The sequence below is a fragment of the Anneissia japonica genome, unplaced genomic scaffold (genome assembly GCF_011630105.1).
Source record: "Anneissia japonica isolate Jap-2015-1 unplaced genomic scaffold, ASM1163010v1 scaffold3945_len365852_cov175, whole genome shotgun sequence".
Classification (NCBI taxonomy): Eukaryota; Metazoa; Echinodermata; class Crinoidea; order Comatulida; family Comatulidae; genus Anneissia; species Anneissia japonica.
The window spans coordinates 79,516-97,751 of record NW_022684590.1 but is presented as its reverse complement, the minus strand read 5'-3'; the positions used below and the strand labels follow the sequence as shown (position 1 = coordinate 97,751).

At 34.0% G+C, this 18,236-nt stretch overlaps 1 protein-coding gene across 4 annotated transcripts; it reads left to right on the top strand.

Moving 5' to 3' along the window:
• Nucleotides 1-16,022, top strand: LOC117107055 (serine/threonine-protein kinase Nek11-like). 4 transcript variants are annotated; one of them, XM_033248587.1, is made up of 12 exons: nucleotides 1-1,378; nucleotides 2,874-2,983; nucleotides 4,407-4,464; nucleotides 4,802-4,883; nucleotides 5,864-6,074; nucleotides 9,479-9,660; nucleotides 11,148-11,304; nucleotides 11,992-12,110; nucleotides 13,867-14,055; nucleotides 14,159-14,299; nucleotides 14,571-14,649; nucleotides 15,401-16,022. In XM_033248587.1, exons 1-12 carry the CDS (start codon nucleotides 1,366-1,368, stop codon nucleotides 15,473-15,475), a joined length of 1,416 nt encoding a protein of 471 aa, XP_033104478.1. In that variant the 5' UTR covers nucleotides 1-1,365; the 3' UTR covers nucleotides 15,476-16,022. The 4 variants fall into 4 exon arrangements, with proteins under 4 accessions (XP_033104478.1, XP_033104471.1, XP_033104486.1 ...); XM_033248580.1 differs by having other exon boundaries at nucleotides 1-1,390; XM_033248595.1 differs by having other exon boundaries at nucleotides 1,354-1,390; nucleotides 2,874-3,190.
• Nucleotides 16,023-18,236: the final 2,214 nt, after the last annotated feature.

Here is an 18,236-nt window from a genome sequence, read left to right as displayed (position 1 = left end):
AGTATTTTGATGTTTTTCTGTAGCGTAAGGTCTGAGAAAAGCATGTAAAAAGTTGGTAAAAATCGGACCTCTTCAAATTCATGTTCTTCAAGCCAATATTATTTAAATATGGTTTAACGTTCACACCCACTTGTATATCTGAATAATGATCATGTCACTGGTTAAAAGTGGGTATTTTTCATACTGACTATAATTGATAATACTTTGTTTACAATAACCTTCTTCTTCCTTGAAAACAGGTTCAAGGAACATTTATTAATCACATAGGCCTCTGGCCCAAATAATATACAAAGTATGATATTAACAAAATTAGAGTGCATTTAAATATTCTTTTCTACGTTTAAATGCGTAAAATAAGCATTTTGATAACTTTGAAATGAGATAAATATTTTTAGTAGACATTAAATTAAGAAATTTGAATTCAGACGGAGTGTCTGTGTAACAGGTAAATAGAAATTTAGTTCTAATATCTGAATAAAAAGGGCAAACTAAGGTAAAATGATATTCATCTTCGACTTTTTGTAACGAACATAATTTGCATAATCTTTCATTTTTATTAACATTATACCATCTTCCTTTTTCCAATTCTAATTCTAATATCCCCAATCTTAATTTAGTAAGGATTTGTTTATGTCTGTGATTGTCTACCTTTGTTAGATACTCCTCTACTCTGAATTCATGTTTAATTTGTGAATATAATTTTAATTTAGAATGTTGCCTAATTATTTCAAAAAACTTTTGATTCTCAATGTCTGTTAACCTTTGTTTTAGATTAAACAAAGGTTAACAGACAGTTAAGTTCATGCCAAATATCTCCAAACTCAATGGAACATAATAGATTTTTTACATCACTGCGTTTCAAAGCTAATGCTTCCAGTTTTTCTAAATTATAAATGATTTCATTGTTTTTTTTATATATATATTTTACGTAAATAAAAGTTATGAAATTGAAATTATAATTGGTGTGCTGATTGTCTTGCCGACTAAACGTATGTCTTGACACTGTCGAGTTGCCATCAGCTTTGAGCATCCAAGCTACACATCTTAATCTTTAAGTTTACCCCTACCTACTTACCTAAATGCACGATTATATACCGGTAATAGTTAATGAACCTGGTACCTTTTTTAAGTAACATAACCTAGTATTAGTCCACCTTTGACAAGTAAATGCATTGAAAAAAAAGATTATTAATACGATGAAACTATACAAACTAATTTTTACATAGGACTAGAACTGAAAATTAAAGTACAATAATAACTTCAGGAGTTTTCCTGCAGCTGCCATGTGTTGTAAACAACAACGATGCCTACAGTGGTCCAGCTTTCCAAGACCCGCCTGCCACAAATACATTAGACAACGATGATATGACAGACAAAGTTAATTGTTCTGGTAAGAAAATAATTAGCAGGGTAGCTTAACTTGCAGAGTGGAAGTTTCTGAATGTCCTTAAATTCAATAATAATTTTTTTTTTTTAAACTGCGCAAAATATATTTTTAGAGTAAGTGCAATAGTTTGAGCCTCAATCCTAAGGAAATATTCAACGTAGGGTGCTAAAATCAGTATGTTTTAGCATGCATATAGTTATCATTTTATTGCCTTCAAAAATTTTCTTCCAGCTATCCGAGATACAATTAGTTATGAAGTTACTACAGGGCATTGCTCTGGTATGGAAATAAATAGCATACGTACCTTACATGCCAAAGTGTACATTTATAAATGTCATCTAACAAATAGTTAGCAAAATTACTCCCATTATTTTTTTTTCATAGTAAGTACAAAGCCTCAATCGGTTTTAACATTAGTGTTTTTGTGGACATACAGTTATCATGTTATTGCTTTAAAATTGTATCATAGTGTAATTCATGTACATAGTAGTACAGAAAAGAAAGTAATTAAAAATACTTATCCTATCCCCCTGAATTCATAAACAAAGAAACTTGCTGACTGTAAGCATAATTAAGAGTAGGCCTATTACTCAAAATACCCAATAACCACTAAAGGAATTTGCTAGTATATTCCCAAATGAGGCAAATGGTCACACACTTGTTTCTTGGGAAAGGGTAGTAATACCCTGTAATGTGATTCAACAAAAGGTCTTAGATACATTGCTAACTTAATTGTATGAATATATTTCACTTTAAAGCCAGTCGTTATTACAAGTCTAGTGCATCCCTACTTAACTCAAAACCCGCTCAGCTAAAAAATGTTAGTTGAGGTTGTTTTTTATGTGTGTTATAGGTGTGGCTGCTATGTTCATTCCTTATCCAACTGCTTTGGCTACTTTTCAGTCTCTTGGGTTTCAGATTTTCAGCTCTGAATAAATATGTCAGAAAGAAATAGGTTAAACTCCAGATCGTATATTGGATGTAGGAAAATGAATAAGGAGCGGCTTAAGAATGATGATTGGCTGTCACATCGGAATAGACAAAGCCATTACCTCAACTCTGGAAGAAGCTCATTGCCTGGTTGCCTTCTTTTCTATCGGTATTACATAATCGAATGCGGTTTCTCATGCAGTCAAAATGTCAAACTTTGCCAAATTCAGGTCCATCAAAATCTTGTCAGTAAAATGTATCATGAATTAATATAGTGTGAATATGAGGTAGTATGTAGGCAGTATATATGGTAGGTTGGCGTTAATTTAGGGATGGAGATCATTGTATTTTCATGCAAGAAATATCACAGTTTCACTACCATTCTTCCAAAATCTCCCAACGGCATATGCTCACACAAACACGCTTTATTTTTATGCATAACCTGTAAAATTTACTTACAATTTTATTATTTTTTTTTATTGTAAGGCGTTGTTTTGTTTGATATGAATTTAATACTGTAGGCCTATGTACTGATCTGACCCACTTTTTTATTCAGCTCCGCAAAAATGGCAGTCAATTCCGGACCGCTGTGATGAGGAGGCTAATGACTTCTACTTTCGAGATGAGCTTGAACCGGATACTGACGGAGATCTCGGGGAAGAAGAAGTGAGGATCTGCCGTTATAGACCTACAATTATACTTCACCTCAATACGATGTGGTTTTTAGTGTTGTCACCAGACTTCTTTAAAAGGGGTGATGAGTAGGAATATTACAGTGTAGCCTGAACGTTTGTGCTAAACAAAACGATGGCGTAGCCTCGAGCTTGCAGGGCGGATCCAGGTTTAAATAAAATGTTAACACCATGAAATAAGGTAGCTTGAAAGGAACATGGGCTCAGATTATGAGGGGGAGCGGTGGGAACACATCCCCCACATATTTTTAAGGGGTTAGCCATCTCATTTTTCGACCGCAATGTAAATTTTAGTAAAATAGATGCCTGAAAAGTTTTAAAATGAACTGCATAAATGACCCAGGTTTTAAAGAAAGATGATGAATTTTATTATTATAAGAGCGTCATTTCCGGCCATTTTATTTCCCCAAATGTTTGCACCTCAGCCCCAACCATGGTAGGACTGGGATGGCTGTAGGCTCACGTCTTTAAAGTAGGCATAGTCGAGTAAATACATCAAAGACATGTTTTTAAGTGTTATTTTAATGGTACTTCACACATGCTAATTAGTTCTCTATGGTTGCCGAAAATCGATTATAAAAGATCTTGAGAAATTTGTTGGCGCTTCATTTTGACTATAGTGGTAATGTGATGATGATGATGATGGTGATGAGGAATTTTACTATAACAATGTCATTTCCGGCCATTTAGACGTACTATTTCCTCAAATTTCCAAACTTCAGCCTCAACCATGGTGGGGCTGAGATGGCAGTGGGCTCACGGTTTTGAAACAGGTAAAGTAAAGTAAATACATCAAAGAAAATGTTCTTAAGATTTATTTTCTATGGTACATCCCACCTATTAATTAGATCTCTAATGGTTGCCGAAAATCACTGAAAAAGAACTCTATAAGAATGTCATTTCCGGCCATCTATAGGTCTATTTTGACGAAATATCCCCCCACCCACCCTCCACCTTTCAAAACAGATCTGCGCCCTTGGAAATGAGGGGATGGGAGACCGGGCACAGAATCGGATCTGTTATTATAACCGCCAGAGCAAAACGAGCATTATAGAAATGGAGACAGAGTAAGACTGTGGTCAAGGAGTCGCCAATTGAACACCCCTGGTTGAGTTTCTGGGCTGAACAAAGAAACATTATGATATTTTGTAACACAAAATTTAATGATTTTATACAAAGTGTCCACCAGAGCGCAACAATTATAAAATTAGGAGCAACAAATGCTCGAACCAGAAAACGATTACAGGACTCAAATCGAACAGATATACAGTTTTTTTCCTAATTCTAGCTACTCTCTTCTTTTATTTGTTTATAAAAAACATATCACAAATTTATACTAATCAGCAATATTATAACTATCATGATATAAATTAAAGTGTTGATATTTATAATTTCAGGATGATTTGGGTAACTTGATAAATATTATGCAGGATACTCTAGACTTAACTGTACAAGGTATGTAATAAAATTATTATTATTATCATTATTATTATTAATTATTATTAATTATTATTTATTATTATTAATATTTTATTATTATCATTATTATTATTATTATTATTATTATTATTATTATTATTATTGTTGTTGTTATTTTTTATTGTTATTATTATTATTATTATTATTATTATTATCGTTGTTGTTATTGTTGTTGTATTATTACTATTATTATTATTATTATTATTATTATTATTATTATTGTTGTTGTTGTTATTTTATTTATTATTAATGATCATGTCTTTGCCATTACTGGTGCCTAGATATATTTATTTAATGTTAATTATCATTTTAGATCACAATGCTACAACCACTGATGACACGGTTGGAGTTTTCTCACCAACAGTCTGTGCCACCAAAATCAATGATCTAAGAATGTATCCTTATGAATTGATTCAAATCATCAGCCATTTACCTTGCTGTCTGAACCTCCTTTAAGACCGTATATATGCTACATGGTATAATTCATGTTTCTTTAGGCGAGTCTTTTTTATACCTTGTTTCACGAACTTATTTTTTTAGAGATCGTGGTGGTGGTGGTAGTGGTGGTAGTGGTGGTCGTGGTGGTGGTGGTGGTGGTGGTGGCGTTGGCAGCTGCGGCGGTAGCAGCGGTGGTTAACATGGATGGTAGTCAGAGGTAGTATCAATAATAGAACTAAGTAGTAGTAACATAATGTAGTAACATTAGCAGCAGTAAGTGGGTAGAAGTATGTACAAATATGTGCACATTTAGTGCTCAGCTACACTTCACCTGGTAAATATGTATATTTAATAATATTACAACATAGACTTATCTATATACGTACATAGATATGGCACAACAGGGCGAGGGTTTGTAATCTCAGATTATATGGTTTATATTAGCTTAAGGCCAGAGAAAACACTAAATCTATCAACAATATTATCATCGGTAATAAAAAAAATTGTATTGTCCATATACTGTGCTATTTTTTTTATATCCTGATTTCTATCGTTTTATGGATTCCTTTTATAGCATGATACCTCTGTGTAGGGGAATATGTGAGGTAACAAAAAAACTCATTTTGTCAAGAAGGCCCACATACATTCAAAGAGATAACCGTTATGTTGCACAGTATTTTGTGCTCCAGTGTATAAAGTTTCCACCCATTGGATGAAAGACGGACCGAAACCGAATGTTGAAAAGTAGTTAACTTAAAGTTTCTCTCGATGCATGTTCTCAAAAGTCTTTTGAGAGTCAAGTGGTATAACTGCCCTGTGACCATTTGTGTCCAAAATAATCCATGATATCAAGTTGTGACCTATAAAGCAGCCTTCCCTGTTTGATCAGTACTAGTTATTTCTTTTATTACGGCTTTCCTTAACACTCCTTCCTCAGAGAATGTGAAATGAAACTAGGAAAAGATGCATTCCGGAAAGCATACGCATTCCTAAAGGACGCAAAATTTGACAAGAAAGACGGTATGGCAACATTGGATGAAAATGCAATCAAGAAGGGTCTTCGACAGTTTGTCCATAACCCGAGTGACTGCTCTCTCGTTGATAAACTTCTGTTCTTGGAGGAACAAGCTAAGATAATGAAATGTTCGGTAAATTCTTCATAAAATTTCATTTATACGCAATATAGATAGAGGTACTATAAATGCTAAATCTGTATTTGCTCTTAAAAATAAAATACAAGAATCAAAATGGGTGTTCTTGTAGTGCGACCATATAAGTCTAGTTACAGGGGTTGCAGTGAGCCAGGGTCCAGCCGTCGAGGACTTCTGGCGATCCGTTTGGAGTCGCGGTAAATTTTGACATGTTGAATTATTTAAAATCATTGGCCGTATTCAGCTGGTCGTTCTTCGTTAAACCCCACCCATTTGTGCAGTGGTAAAATCCTACTTAACAAAGGTGACCAATCGAATAAAAAATTGGTAAATACTCGACAAAACAAAATAGCTGCATAGTTACCACGATACACGCTGCGTAATCAAGGCTGCTTCGGATTGTGGCAGTATGGGTTTTCGTAAAAAAAAGTTTTCATCCAGTTTTTTAATTCTGTTAGCCTACAATTATTTTTTGACTTCAATGTGGGTAAATATTGTAAGTTTTATTTTCAGAAATTTAATCTAAATTATATTAACGCAAATGTCACGTGCATAACTTTACGCTGATTAACGCATTCTGGTTACGTTAATTTTCTTTGTTAATGAAATCTATTTTATGAACCAGGAATGAAAATAATACTCAACGAAAATTCGTACTCAAAGAAATGAACCAGTCAACTAAGCCCATTGTTTAAGCAAGACACAGCTGGCCCAGGGGGAGCATCACACTTTTATCCGCTTCACGCTACTTGAAACTGAAACTCCAGCCCATGTGCCCCGTGACTCGGCCAGATTCACTTGCTTAATTTACTTACAGCTGATCTAAGACTGCCATCACCAAACCTTAGCTTCATACAACCCTTTGCCCTATATGTAATGTTTTAATTAATGTCCTTATTATTTCATGGCATTATCTCTAACTCCATTTTTTTCTCAAAATACGGAACTTACCAAGAGTGTTGATTTTAATTTAGTATAGTAATTTTAATTTATTTTTTAAATTATTATTTTCGATATTGGTTATTAACCACTTATTAACATATGGACAGAACAATTTAGTATCAATGCGACATTGTGAAAATGGCCACATACATGCAATGTCTGTAAAATATTGTTATGTATTTTTTCGAGATGTTATTCCATCAGCCAAGAGTGTAAGTAATGGCGTAACTACCGCAGGTTCAGGCGGTTCATTGAATCAGGGCCCACGATCTCCAGGCCCATTCATAGGCGTAGATCCCGGGGGGGATGGAGGAGATATATCCCCCCCAATATTTGACAAGGGGGGGATGGTCCATTGTATCATCCCCCCCCCCCAATATTTTGACTATGTATGGGATAAAATGCAGCTTTACACACTTCAAAAGACTGTCACAGAAATTGTTTGTTTTCGGCACCTTATGCCAACATTGTCAAAATGACAGATTAATGTTACATAAGAACATGAAATTTTATAAAATTCGTAAATTTTTTGAATTGCTATAACTTTTCATTTTCTTGGTCAATTTTCACAAATCAAATTGCAGTTTATAGAAGCATTTAACAATCTCGCGGTAAAAAAAATCAAATGTAACAGACATTGCGAAGTACCCAAAATTAATAAAATAAAAACTAACACCATAAAACGAATGGCACGCATAGACTAATAATTGACGGCTGTACTCGCAACTAGTATCAAATTGTCGATGCCCCAGTAAAGATCAAAGGACTGTACGCACGCGCTATGTTCGAGAGCGGAGATGTGCGTCCTTTTGTTGAATTACCTTGATAATAATAATAATAATAATAATAATAATAATAATAATAATAATAATAATAAAGTATTTTTTTTATAATAATAATAATAATAATAATAATAACATACAATCCTCATTTCCCGGTTAGTAATTTACAATACCCACCCTACTCCCCATATAGAAAACAATACGACATAGGGCTTATCTTATTTATAATATAGGCCACACACGTGTATTTGAAACTAAATATAAGCATCATGGTTGTATTTATTACAAACACATTCTTTCACCATCTATACACATTGAGGCCCTTCTTTTAGGTTAAAATGATCTATCTTAAATTTGTCTTTCTTGAGTTTGGGACTATTATGTGTTTAAATAACTTAAAAGGATAAAACTAAAAAAAGTCCTAAAAAATGCGCGTCAAGCGCGCAAAATATTTTTGAGTTTTTAATTCTAATTTCGTCGGAATTGATGAAAACTATCTAAAATGTGCAATTTATAGAGGAAATTGTCCTACCGTAACAAGAAATGCGCGCAAATAATTTGAGAATTTTAGGCACTTTCTGAGGATGCATTTGTCAAGGAGTGGAGAAAGATTTCCAAAGATGGATATTTTCCCCATGACCCCCGGTGTTTTTAATTCTAATTTCGTTGGAATTGATCAAAACTACCTAAAATGTGCAATTTTTTTAGGAAATTGGGCCATGTTAACAAGAAATGCGCGCGAAATTTGAGGTTTTTAGGCACTTTCAGGGGATGAAAGGGCATTTATAAAGGGGGGGGGAAGATTTTTCAAAGATAGATATTTTCTTCTTGTCCCCTAGTGGTTACGCCATAGGGCAGCCTAAGGAGTTATGACAGTTTTTGAAGTGGAGAAGGGGTTGCATGGGTGTTGTGAGTCTGGTCATTATGATATCTTCCTTTTTATTCTTGTCTTTATTTTTCTCTTCTCTTTTTCTTTTCTTTTCTTTTCCTCTTCTTTCTCTTTCCCTCCCTCTCCCCTCTTTCTTTTCTCTTATTACCCAGCCCGGTACGACGGCTTGGTCGGCCCGGTAAAAACTGTCAGGGGAGGGGCAGTTTTCCCTCTGCCCCCCCCCCCGCGCCTGTTAGATGTATATAAGAGACAGACACTGGCTAACACACCAATCATCCCCCCCAATGAAAAATATTTTTCTACGCCACTGGGCCCATTCGATCTTTAAATGCCTTGGTATTCAAGAAACTATATTATTAGCATATAAATACATTACATAGGACTATGTTCTGAATTTATTTAGAATATAAATTATTACCATTAAACCGGCCTATATTAACATACGCATAAGCCATACTTTTAAATAAGAAGACAAGATATATGTTTGGATACAATCGTCGTGTATGGGGCATGGGTTCGCAATTGCAGGTGATAGGTCTAGGCTGCGAACATTTCAGGATTATAAATCAAATATGCTTATGATTTTAATGTGTGTGTGTGTGTGTATATGTATATATATATGTATTTTAAGTGTATATATATATATATATGTTATATATATACACACTTATATTTACACACTTATATGTTATATATATGTTATATATATATATATATATATATATATCTTTTCATTTATATACAAAATAACATTTCTCATTATAAATTCCGTTTCTTATTTAAACTAGACCAACGTACAAACTGAATCCTCATCAAAACGAAGATTTAAGGAGCCTAAGAAAGAAACGAATAAGCACCGTGTGCTGGCAAATAGGTACAGAGTAGAAAGAGAGTTGGATAGTGGCAGTTTTGCGACTGTATTTCTTGTCTCTGACATTAAAGCAAATAACGTCAGAGAACATGGAGAATGGTGAGTCTTAGCTAGAATTGTGCCAGCTGCTACCTACAGTCAGTCTCTATAGCAAAACAAAAAATGTTCTTGTGCTTTGGATTACCCGATAAAACTTATATCGTTTTAACAATATGTTAATTTTTTTTTATATTTCAACTGCCATCACCAATTATTTTTCCTGGGCCACTGGTTTGTGGAACTTCCTTCCTGATGACTGTTTCCCTTCAAATTATAAGCTTTTATGTTTCAAGGGGGTGTGATTTAAAATCCTGTACACCACACTGAAATGCAATATTTTTCAATGCCTTTTAAACAATCGTACTGTGTATTACTATATTATTATTTTATTTTTATTATCGTTTTTCCTATCTTCTTTCCAGAGCGGCAATTGGTCACTTTCCATGCTTTGATCTTTTCCAAATTTTGTCCATAGACCAAATATATGCCACGTAAAATTTAGTGACACTCCGGAGTGGAGTCTGGATGTGAGTAGCAATTAAAGGGATTTAAAGGCAAAGACCGACACCAGATATTTAAAAAAACGAATCAACTAATCTGCATAAAACTTTCGGGAAAGTTTAACCAAGTTACAAAAATAAATTAATATGTTTTGGTGACGAACACGTTTAGGGTGTAAATTTGAGGGTTAAACATTTCTAACGTCCCAGACCTAAATATCTCAAAAAAGCCAATGGACAAGGCCGTAGGTTTTGGCCTGACCAATAATTGAACATTCTACGTCTTTTTGTATGCCCGAATTATCCTTTTAACACAACCTATTTTTTTTTAACGTTAAAACGACGACGAAGCCTCTGTAGACGGCCAGGAATAAAAATAATCTCTGTTAGGGTTCATGGGAAGACATTATGGCTTAATGTGGTCATAAATGTGCTTTTAGACCACAATATTAGGGATTGGCAGTAAAAAAAAAACGTTATTGGGATATGCAAGTTATTTTTTATTATTATTTTTGGTCCGATGACCTAGTAGCTCGTCGGACGACAGGGGTCCAGGTCTGTCTGACGGGGGGAGGGGGCGGGCAGATGCCCCTGCCCCTCCCCCGCTGGCGCCACCGCTGGTCCCAGACATAAATATCTCTAAAAATCTTAAAGGATGTAAATGAACCTTTCCGAAAGAGTTTATGTGACGATCCGAAGTAGGGTGTGGATATGAGGACCATTTAAAGAATAATAATAAACGGGTAATTAACTATATAAAGGAAACTTGCGTTTTCTAAAAGTAATTAAACCAGTTGCAGCAAGGTTAAAGGTATCAAAATATTTTGAATAGTTTTCGTAGTTTGAGTCAACCTGACGTCGAGTTGGTTTTCATGCTTTTTTGACTTTATCATTTCCTTTAGTATGATTTCTTGTGTTTTCACAGTACACATTTTAAATAATTAATTGTTTTAAAAATTTCAACATCACTTCTGATTATGGTAATGAGGAAAAGCCTTTTTTTATACAGACATAACTACTCTAGTTATTATTATTATTATTTATTAGGAAAGCTATGAAGAGGATTATATGCTCATATAAAACAGGTCTTTCAGTACAACATGAAGCTGATGTACTCTTACTTCTGAAACACCCTAATGTTGTTAGATTTTATGACAGTTTTGTCGATGGGGGTATGTTCTATATTATTACGGAATATTGTGAGGTAAGTCCAATATTCAAGATTAGATATATTTTCATTAAAATAATTATTAATAAATTGACTTTAAAACTACAAATGCATGAAATTAAAACTTAACAATGACAATACTTAGGCCTAAGAAAATCGTTGCCCTCCAGCGCCGCCCCTAAATTCCATAAAATAGGGAAAGATTTTTAGAAAAAAGTTTTTTTTTTAAATTTCAAAAGGTCAAACAAATAAATAAACATATTTTCCTAGTCTTTACGTTAAAAAATAATAATAATAAGATTACTAAGACTTCAAAACGAAAGTTTTTCCCGACAAAAAAATCCAACGAAGGTAGCCTAACTAGAAACATGTTGATAGTTTGGAAGATTTGATGAGTTGACAGTAGATGCTCAAAATAGCAAAGCGGCGCTTATTTAATTCCGGAGTTTTTATTACTCGTTAAAGTGGGAAATATAATGATCAGGAAAATCAATTTTAGACGCTTTTATTTTCAACACGACAGCTTCATTCATACTTAAGCTCGCTTGCCATCTGAACACTCTGGTGTGAGACTCATATTATAACAGTATGAGATAAAAGGGAGAAAAAACTAAACGCCTCTCCTCCCCCAAAAATTTAGTGCAGAGGTACCAAAAGCATGTTTACGACCACTTTCTTGAAATTCGAGACCACATAGGCCTAATTGTGCAATCATCCACACAGGACGGAGACCTAGATAAAAAGATTAAAGCATGGAAGAAAGAAGGCAAGCTCTTTGACCAAGAAGTTGTTATGGACTGGTTTGTGCAATTAATCCGAGGTCTGCAGTATATACATAAACGGTGAGTTGTAGAACTCCAGTTTGTTTCTATAATTATTTAATAAACTGGAATAAATAGAATACAATATATAAATAGAAATATTACTGATAAAATAGTAAAACTATGTATAGTTATGTTGCAGCGTCTCGCCCCTGGTTTCACCTATCCAGCTCGTCTAACAGGACGGCAATCTTATAGTTGTGTTTGGTGACGGCACCCAACACAACAATAATTACAAAACTTAAACTAAGACATAGAAATCTGCAAAATAGTCAGGTGTACCGATGTCCCCGACGAGAGCAAAGTGAGCGTGGTCGGGTGTCGCTCAAAATATTTCAAAAGAGGTCCTGGGGGCGAAGTCCTAAAAAATTTGACAATTTAAGGGTTTTAAAGGCTTATGTAATCGATTTTAAAGTCTACTAATATGTAGAAAATACATATAATTGTTTTTTTCTCCCCGACGAATTGTGGTTTTTCTCCCCGATGCAGGGAGGAAGCAGCTCTCCCTGAACGGATGTCCTGGCCCTGGACCCTCGCTGAAGCCACTCCACAACTAAACACATTCAGAGATACACATTTTAGCCCCACCCCTGCCAACTACGATAAACTCAAAGATAAAAATTGTCTTCCATTTTTAACCTACAAAACAGTAAAATAAACATTCGCAAAAAAAATAACCTTCCCCTACCCTACCAACCACTCACCTAAGACTTAAACTGTAATAACTCATTTACCCACCCACACTACAACTGAGCCGATAAACCAATTCAAAATTCAAGTAACAGAACAATAGTAAATACAGCATAGTTAATTAATTAACAGCTCATCTTTTTTCTTGTTGAAGAACTAGGCTGGGAAATCTAGCTCAAAAAATAGCTAAAAGTCAAACAAATTGCAAAGAAATCATTTCTTAAAGTATCTCTTCGGAGATCTCGTTTTGTCGTTTAAGATGCTTAAGAAGAGGGCGTATCATATTGATCTCTGTTTAACGTATGTGCTTCAAGTTTTATTGGCATACCGAGAGTGCGAAATGAATTGCCTTCAACTAAAACCTCAATGGCAGAGTTGATTAAGGCGTCTGCATAGACAACAGAAGGTCCTATAGTCCAGCAAACTTTGGTTGGTTGCATTTTTTTTTGCTATATTTTTTAAAAATTGGATATGATGTAGAGTAGACATAGATAAATCAAAAAAGTATGTGCAACATTTACATTATTATATATATATATTATTATTATTATTTTATATATATATAAATATATACATATATATATACTATATATATATATATATATATATATATATATGAAATAAATAATAGTATTTTTAATTGATCCTATTATTCAGAACCTGTGTAGAAGTACGGGAAAGGTCAATTGGAAAAAAACAGAGGTTTTGTTGGTATTCATTCTGCCTCCTCTGACATGCGTAGGCCTATTTTATAGTGGGGTCGAAAATAAATACCTTCGTCCACAGACCTAAGATTTGTAATGCAGTATAACATACCATTATCAGTCTAATGGTTGATTACCGGTCATTTTGCACAAAATAAACCTGTTAATAATACTCTTTTTAAGTACACATAGTTTTAGTACACATTTTTATTTTTATAGATTTTAAGTTGGGGTGTGACAATTTTAACTTTTTTATCCCTTGTAATTGTCTGTTCATTATAATAAATTAGCCTATTGATTTGACCTCGATAGCCATACAATATATACCTGTGCGTTATCGTTTATTATGAGGATTATGAAAAGATGTCCACGTTTATTTTCAGGGATGTGATTCACCGCGATCTAAAACCTGCAAACGTCTTTTTAAAGAATAATATGATTAAGATCGGGGATGTTGGTATTTCGCGTGTATTGACAGGGGCAGACTCTACATGGTCATTTGTCGGAACACCTTGCTACATGTGCCCAGAGATAATGGAAGGGAAGATGTATAACAACAAATGTGACATATGGTATGTAATATAACCGTCTGTCGCATAAATTGCCTGGTTCAAATCGAACCAACAACATTTCAAATGATTCAATAATATTCTTGATTTTAATCATTTACGTTAGGGCTGTTGGTTGTATACTGTTTGAGATCTGTGCTTTACGATGTGCATTTGAAGGTGACAACTTCATGAATAAGATATTTAATGTCCAACTGCCTGATATACCACAAACCTATCACCAGGATGTACAAGAACTTATACACATGTGAGGACTCGTTTATTATCATTTAATTAAAAACACCAATTGTTTGTTCCTCTCTTTTGGTGAAGCTGCATTAGTGTAGGATTGTCCAAAAATATGATATTATATGTACAGTATTTTTTATCTTTGTTTGATTGAATTTGTATTATTCCACAAACTGTATCAAACCAGAACATTATAATAGGAAAAATAACCAAAAATGTACTAGAAATATCCCGAAGACAACAATCAAAGCAAATAAATTTACCCTGCATTTTACTTTATATATTTTCAGATTAATAGTGAAAGATCCTATAAAAAGACCATCTGCTACGGAAATACTTGATATAGCCTTTGTAGCACGACATCTAGAGGTAATCTCGTATTTAGGAAAATTGCTTATTGTTTCAGTTACTCTCATCCTACATAATTCCTTTGTTTAATTGAAATTGAACAAATATATTTTTCAGACCAAAACAATACAACCTTTTACCCAGTTTGTGTAGCATCAACTGTCAATAGATTATACTTATTCTTTCTAGTGTTTAAATTCAATTAAATCCTCACTGAAACAGATGAACCTTGGCAATCTCATATTCAGTATTCTTTTAGGCACTTGTTTTAAAGTATTTAATTTCTTGTCCGTTTTATTTATTTTCCATGTTTCACTCCCATACATCAATACCGATTTAACCATTTGGAAAAGTTTTATCTTGGCTTTTTCCCATACTATTTGGAGTCGATTTACAAAGGATTGCGACTGCACACAGATTGTGTGGTGTAATTATCTTGTCGACTAATTGTCTGCTTGGAGCATCCGTTTTACACATATAACTATTTATTGGTTCCATTTCATGAACTTACCAATCTATCACTGTATGGAAACCTAATGAAATTACTCGAATACATTCCTTTCAGTATCAAAAAGTTGAAAATACTGTACTCTTGAACGACGGGTCACTAAATTCTTAAATAGCTATTGGATGCTTCCTTTATAACATAAGCAGGTTAGAGATAAATAAGACTTCGTTCAAAAAATAATAACTTAATAGAATCATAGAAAAATACAATTTATTAGTAACTGAATTAAAAAATAATTAAGTTATTTTTAACAATTTTCCACAGCCAAGGGTTGTTAATAACCCCGATGTTTGTAATGATGCGGCATTCCAATCCCAGCTTCTTCCCAGCATACAATAGCTGTCCACAATACCATACACGTGCTGATACTGCTACACTGTCACACGGCAAACTAACAAAGGACAAGGTATCGTATCTTGGATTGGATTCTGTGGAAACACCAAGGATAGCCCACAAAAGTCTAGAAGAAACTTATTTCCAGTGGGGTCCTTCTGGTGGTGATTGGACAGTAGCCTACACCGTGAGACAATAACGTGCACATGGGTCTCATCCGAAAGTGCGCTATTGTAACTTGCATTTCAGCCCTCTAGCTGAAACCCAAGGAGAGGCAGCGATGGGAATTGAACCGGGGACTTAGAGATCTTCACGGTTCAGTGCACACACAGTGGCTACCAGCTACCACTGAGCTAAGCTGCTCTTGCAAACTTTACATTAATATGCATGTTACCATCAGTATGCATTGGTAAATTTGTAGCTTGTTAGCAATGCCGTAGGCAAAATTTTCAAACAGTGCGGGACAATATCAGGGTTGATCCACTTTACTCGTAAATTCAAATAATGTGGACCCATTTTCTTAAAAGTTGACCCATTTTACAAAAATATGAAAAATCTGGACACATTTTCTTAAAATTACACCCATTTTAGGCTAAATATGAGAAATCTTGACCCATTTTTCAAAAAGTGGACTCATTTTATGCATGAAATTGCATAATTTGGACCCATTTTTGTGGGCCCATTAAAACACTTGTGTGGGACTGTCCCAACTGTCCTAATAGCTGACTACGACATTGCCTGTTAGTTATCATTTTTCAATTTTAAAATACTGGGTTCAATCGCAGGATTTTGGAAATGGTTATAGAACAACGGAGATAACAAATTAATGCCTCTTCGCTGCCCGATCCGATAAAGAAACTAAGATATAATATAGTGACGAAAATAAACTCTCTGCTACAAAAACTTATTATAGTAGGTGGTTATAGTACCATAGATTCTAAATAATTGTCTATCCACTCTCGAAGCCTCATAAAGAAACCGATTATATATAACCGAATATAAACATAATATAATCAGCTCTCTGTTTCCCAAACTCTATAAAGAAACTAGGTTAAAAGTATCAAGGAACCTAATGACTAGCTTTTCTCTTATTGAATGTGGTGAAAGTAAATTATAAACCAGTAGTTTCTAGTTGGTACTCTAATCTTATATTTAACGGATACATTTAATAACTTTTTTTTTTGTTTTTTTTTTTAATATTATTAATAGGCTTCGAATGTGTGTTAGAAGTTGGCACAGTTGTTGTAATTTTTCCTTCAAATGAGTCCGGTAAACGTAATTTTATTTCTCGGTGTTTGTACTTCAAATAGCACCGGCCACAACAAACACACATTCCACTGTTAGCACGAATAGATCGACTGGCGTAACATCGCTCTCCATAACATTATGTCCCGGTGTAAAATACTTCTGAATTCCTGTAAATGTTTTATTACACAATGTATTTTTTTTACAGGACAACATTCGTTGTGAGCTAAGCTACACGATGTACGATCATGTCCTTTATTCGAACACTGTATTTACCTTTCTTTGATTATTTATATATAATTTAACAGCTGTCTCTTATACACATCTAGATGTGTATAAGAGACAGGGAGTGATTGACTAAAGTTACTGAATATAAAAAAAACACTAGTTATTTTACAGATGGAATTTGTGCGAAATGATTAACATTATGATATTGGATAATAGTTCGCTGTACTTATCTCTATCATGAAACATGTAATAGACTTACAAGCAGTTATATGTTTGTTTTTTTTTGTTAATACTACATAAACAATTACAAATATGATAAAATATTATCCTATATTTAATAAGAGATCCAATACTGTTATTATGACTAATGATAAGTGTTACTATGATAATTAACTAGTGTAATATGTTCATTAATTTTTTATTTTTGTTTTACGATAACTTTTGTTGCATTTAGACATTTTAATTGGTTTGCATTTGCAAATCCTTTAGCTCTATGCTATTTTTTTTTGTTACTGGTAAGCTATTGAAAAGTATAAACATTTTCAATGTGGTCCTTTTGTTTATGTAGGCCTACAAATCTGTAAATTTATCTATATTGTACGTTATTCTCAATAGTGTGTGCCACTGTTAAAAATAGTGTACATCAAAACAGTTTGATTTGATTTGGTGGCAAACATCTGAGAGTAAAGCAAGTGATCTCCGGGGCGGATGCAAGATGTGGCGTTTGGTGGTGCGGCACGGGATGGTTGCATACCACCACAGCCCACCATGGTTGGGGCTGAGGTGGGAACATTTTGAGAATATGGACCTCTCTAGGTGCCCGGAAGTTGTACACTCATACCTTAAGAATCTTATCGGCAATTCATATCAACAATAAAATACAATTACATTTCTTATATACAATTTATGGGGATGCGATTGCACCGTCTACATCACCCCCTCCCCCTGCATTCGCCCAGGATCTAAGATAGTAGGTCATGTCCACACTCCTTGCTTGAAAGGACTCCCTCATGGTGAAGACTTTTGAATAATTATGTTATATATTATTCGATATATGATAGATTTTTTTAGTTTGTTTAGCGAGATTTTGCGAAATGTGCTGTAAATTTTACTCTTTTCAATTGATTTTCCACACTTGATATTATCTTGTAATTTTAACATTTTATTCATATTTTGATTTGTTATTTGTACATTTTATCTCAAATCAGCTTTGTGCTGCCATACCTGATATATATTGATTGGTATTATTGGGACCCCCCTCTGGAAATAAATCATTTATTGGGATTTAGAGTGC

What these genes read in the sequence shown, in the direction of transcription:
- LOC117107055 (XM_033248580.1), top strand. Translation starts at nt 1,366, where the DNA reads ATGACAGACAAAGTTAATTGTTCTG. An exon ending in CTGCAGTATATACATAAACG is followed by an intron (nt 12,111 to 13,866) that starts GTGAGTTGTAGA and finishes GTTTATTTTCAG; the next exon opens with GGATGTGATTCACCGCGATC. An exon ending in AACAACAAATGTGACATATG is followed by an intron (nt 14,056 to 14,158) that starts GTATGTAATATA and finishes CATTTACGTTAG; the next exon opens with GGCTGTTGGTTGTATACTGT.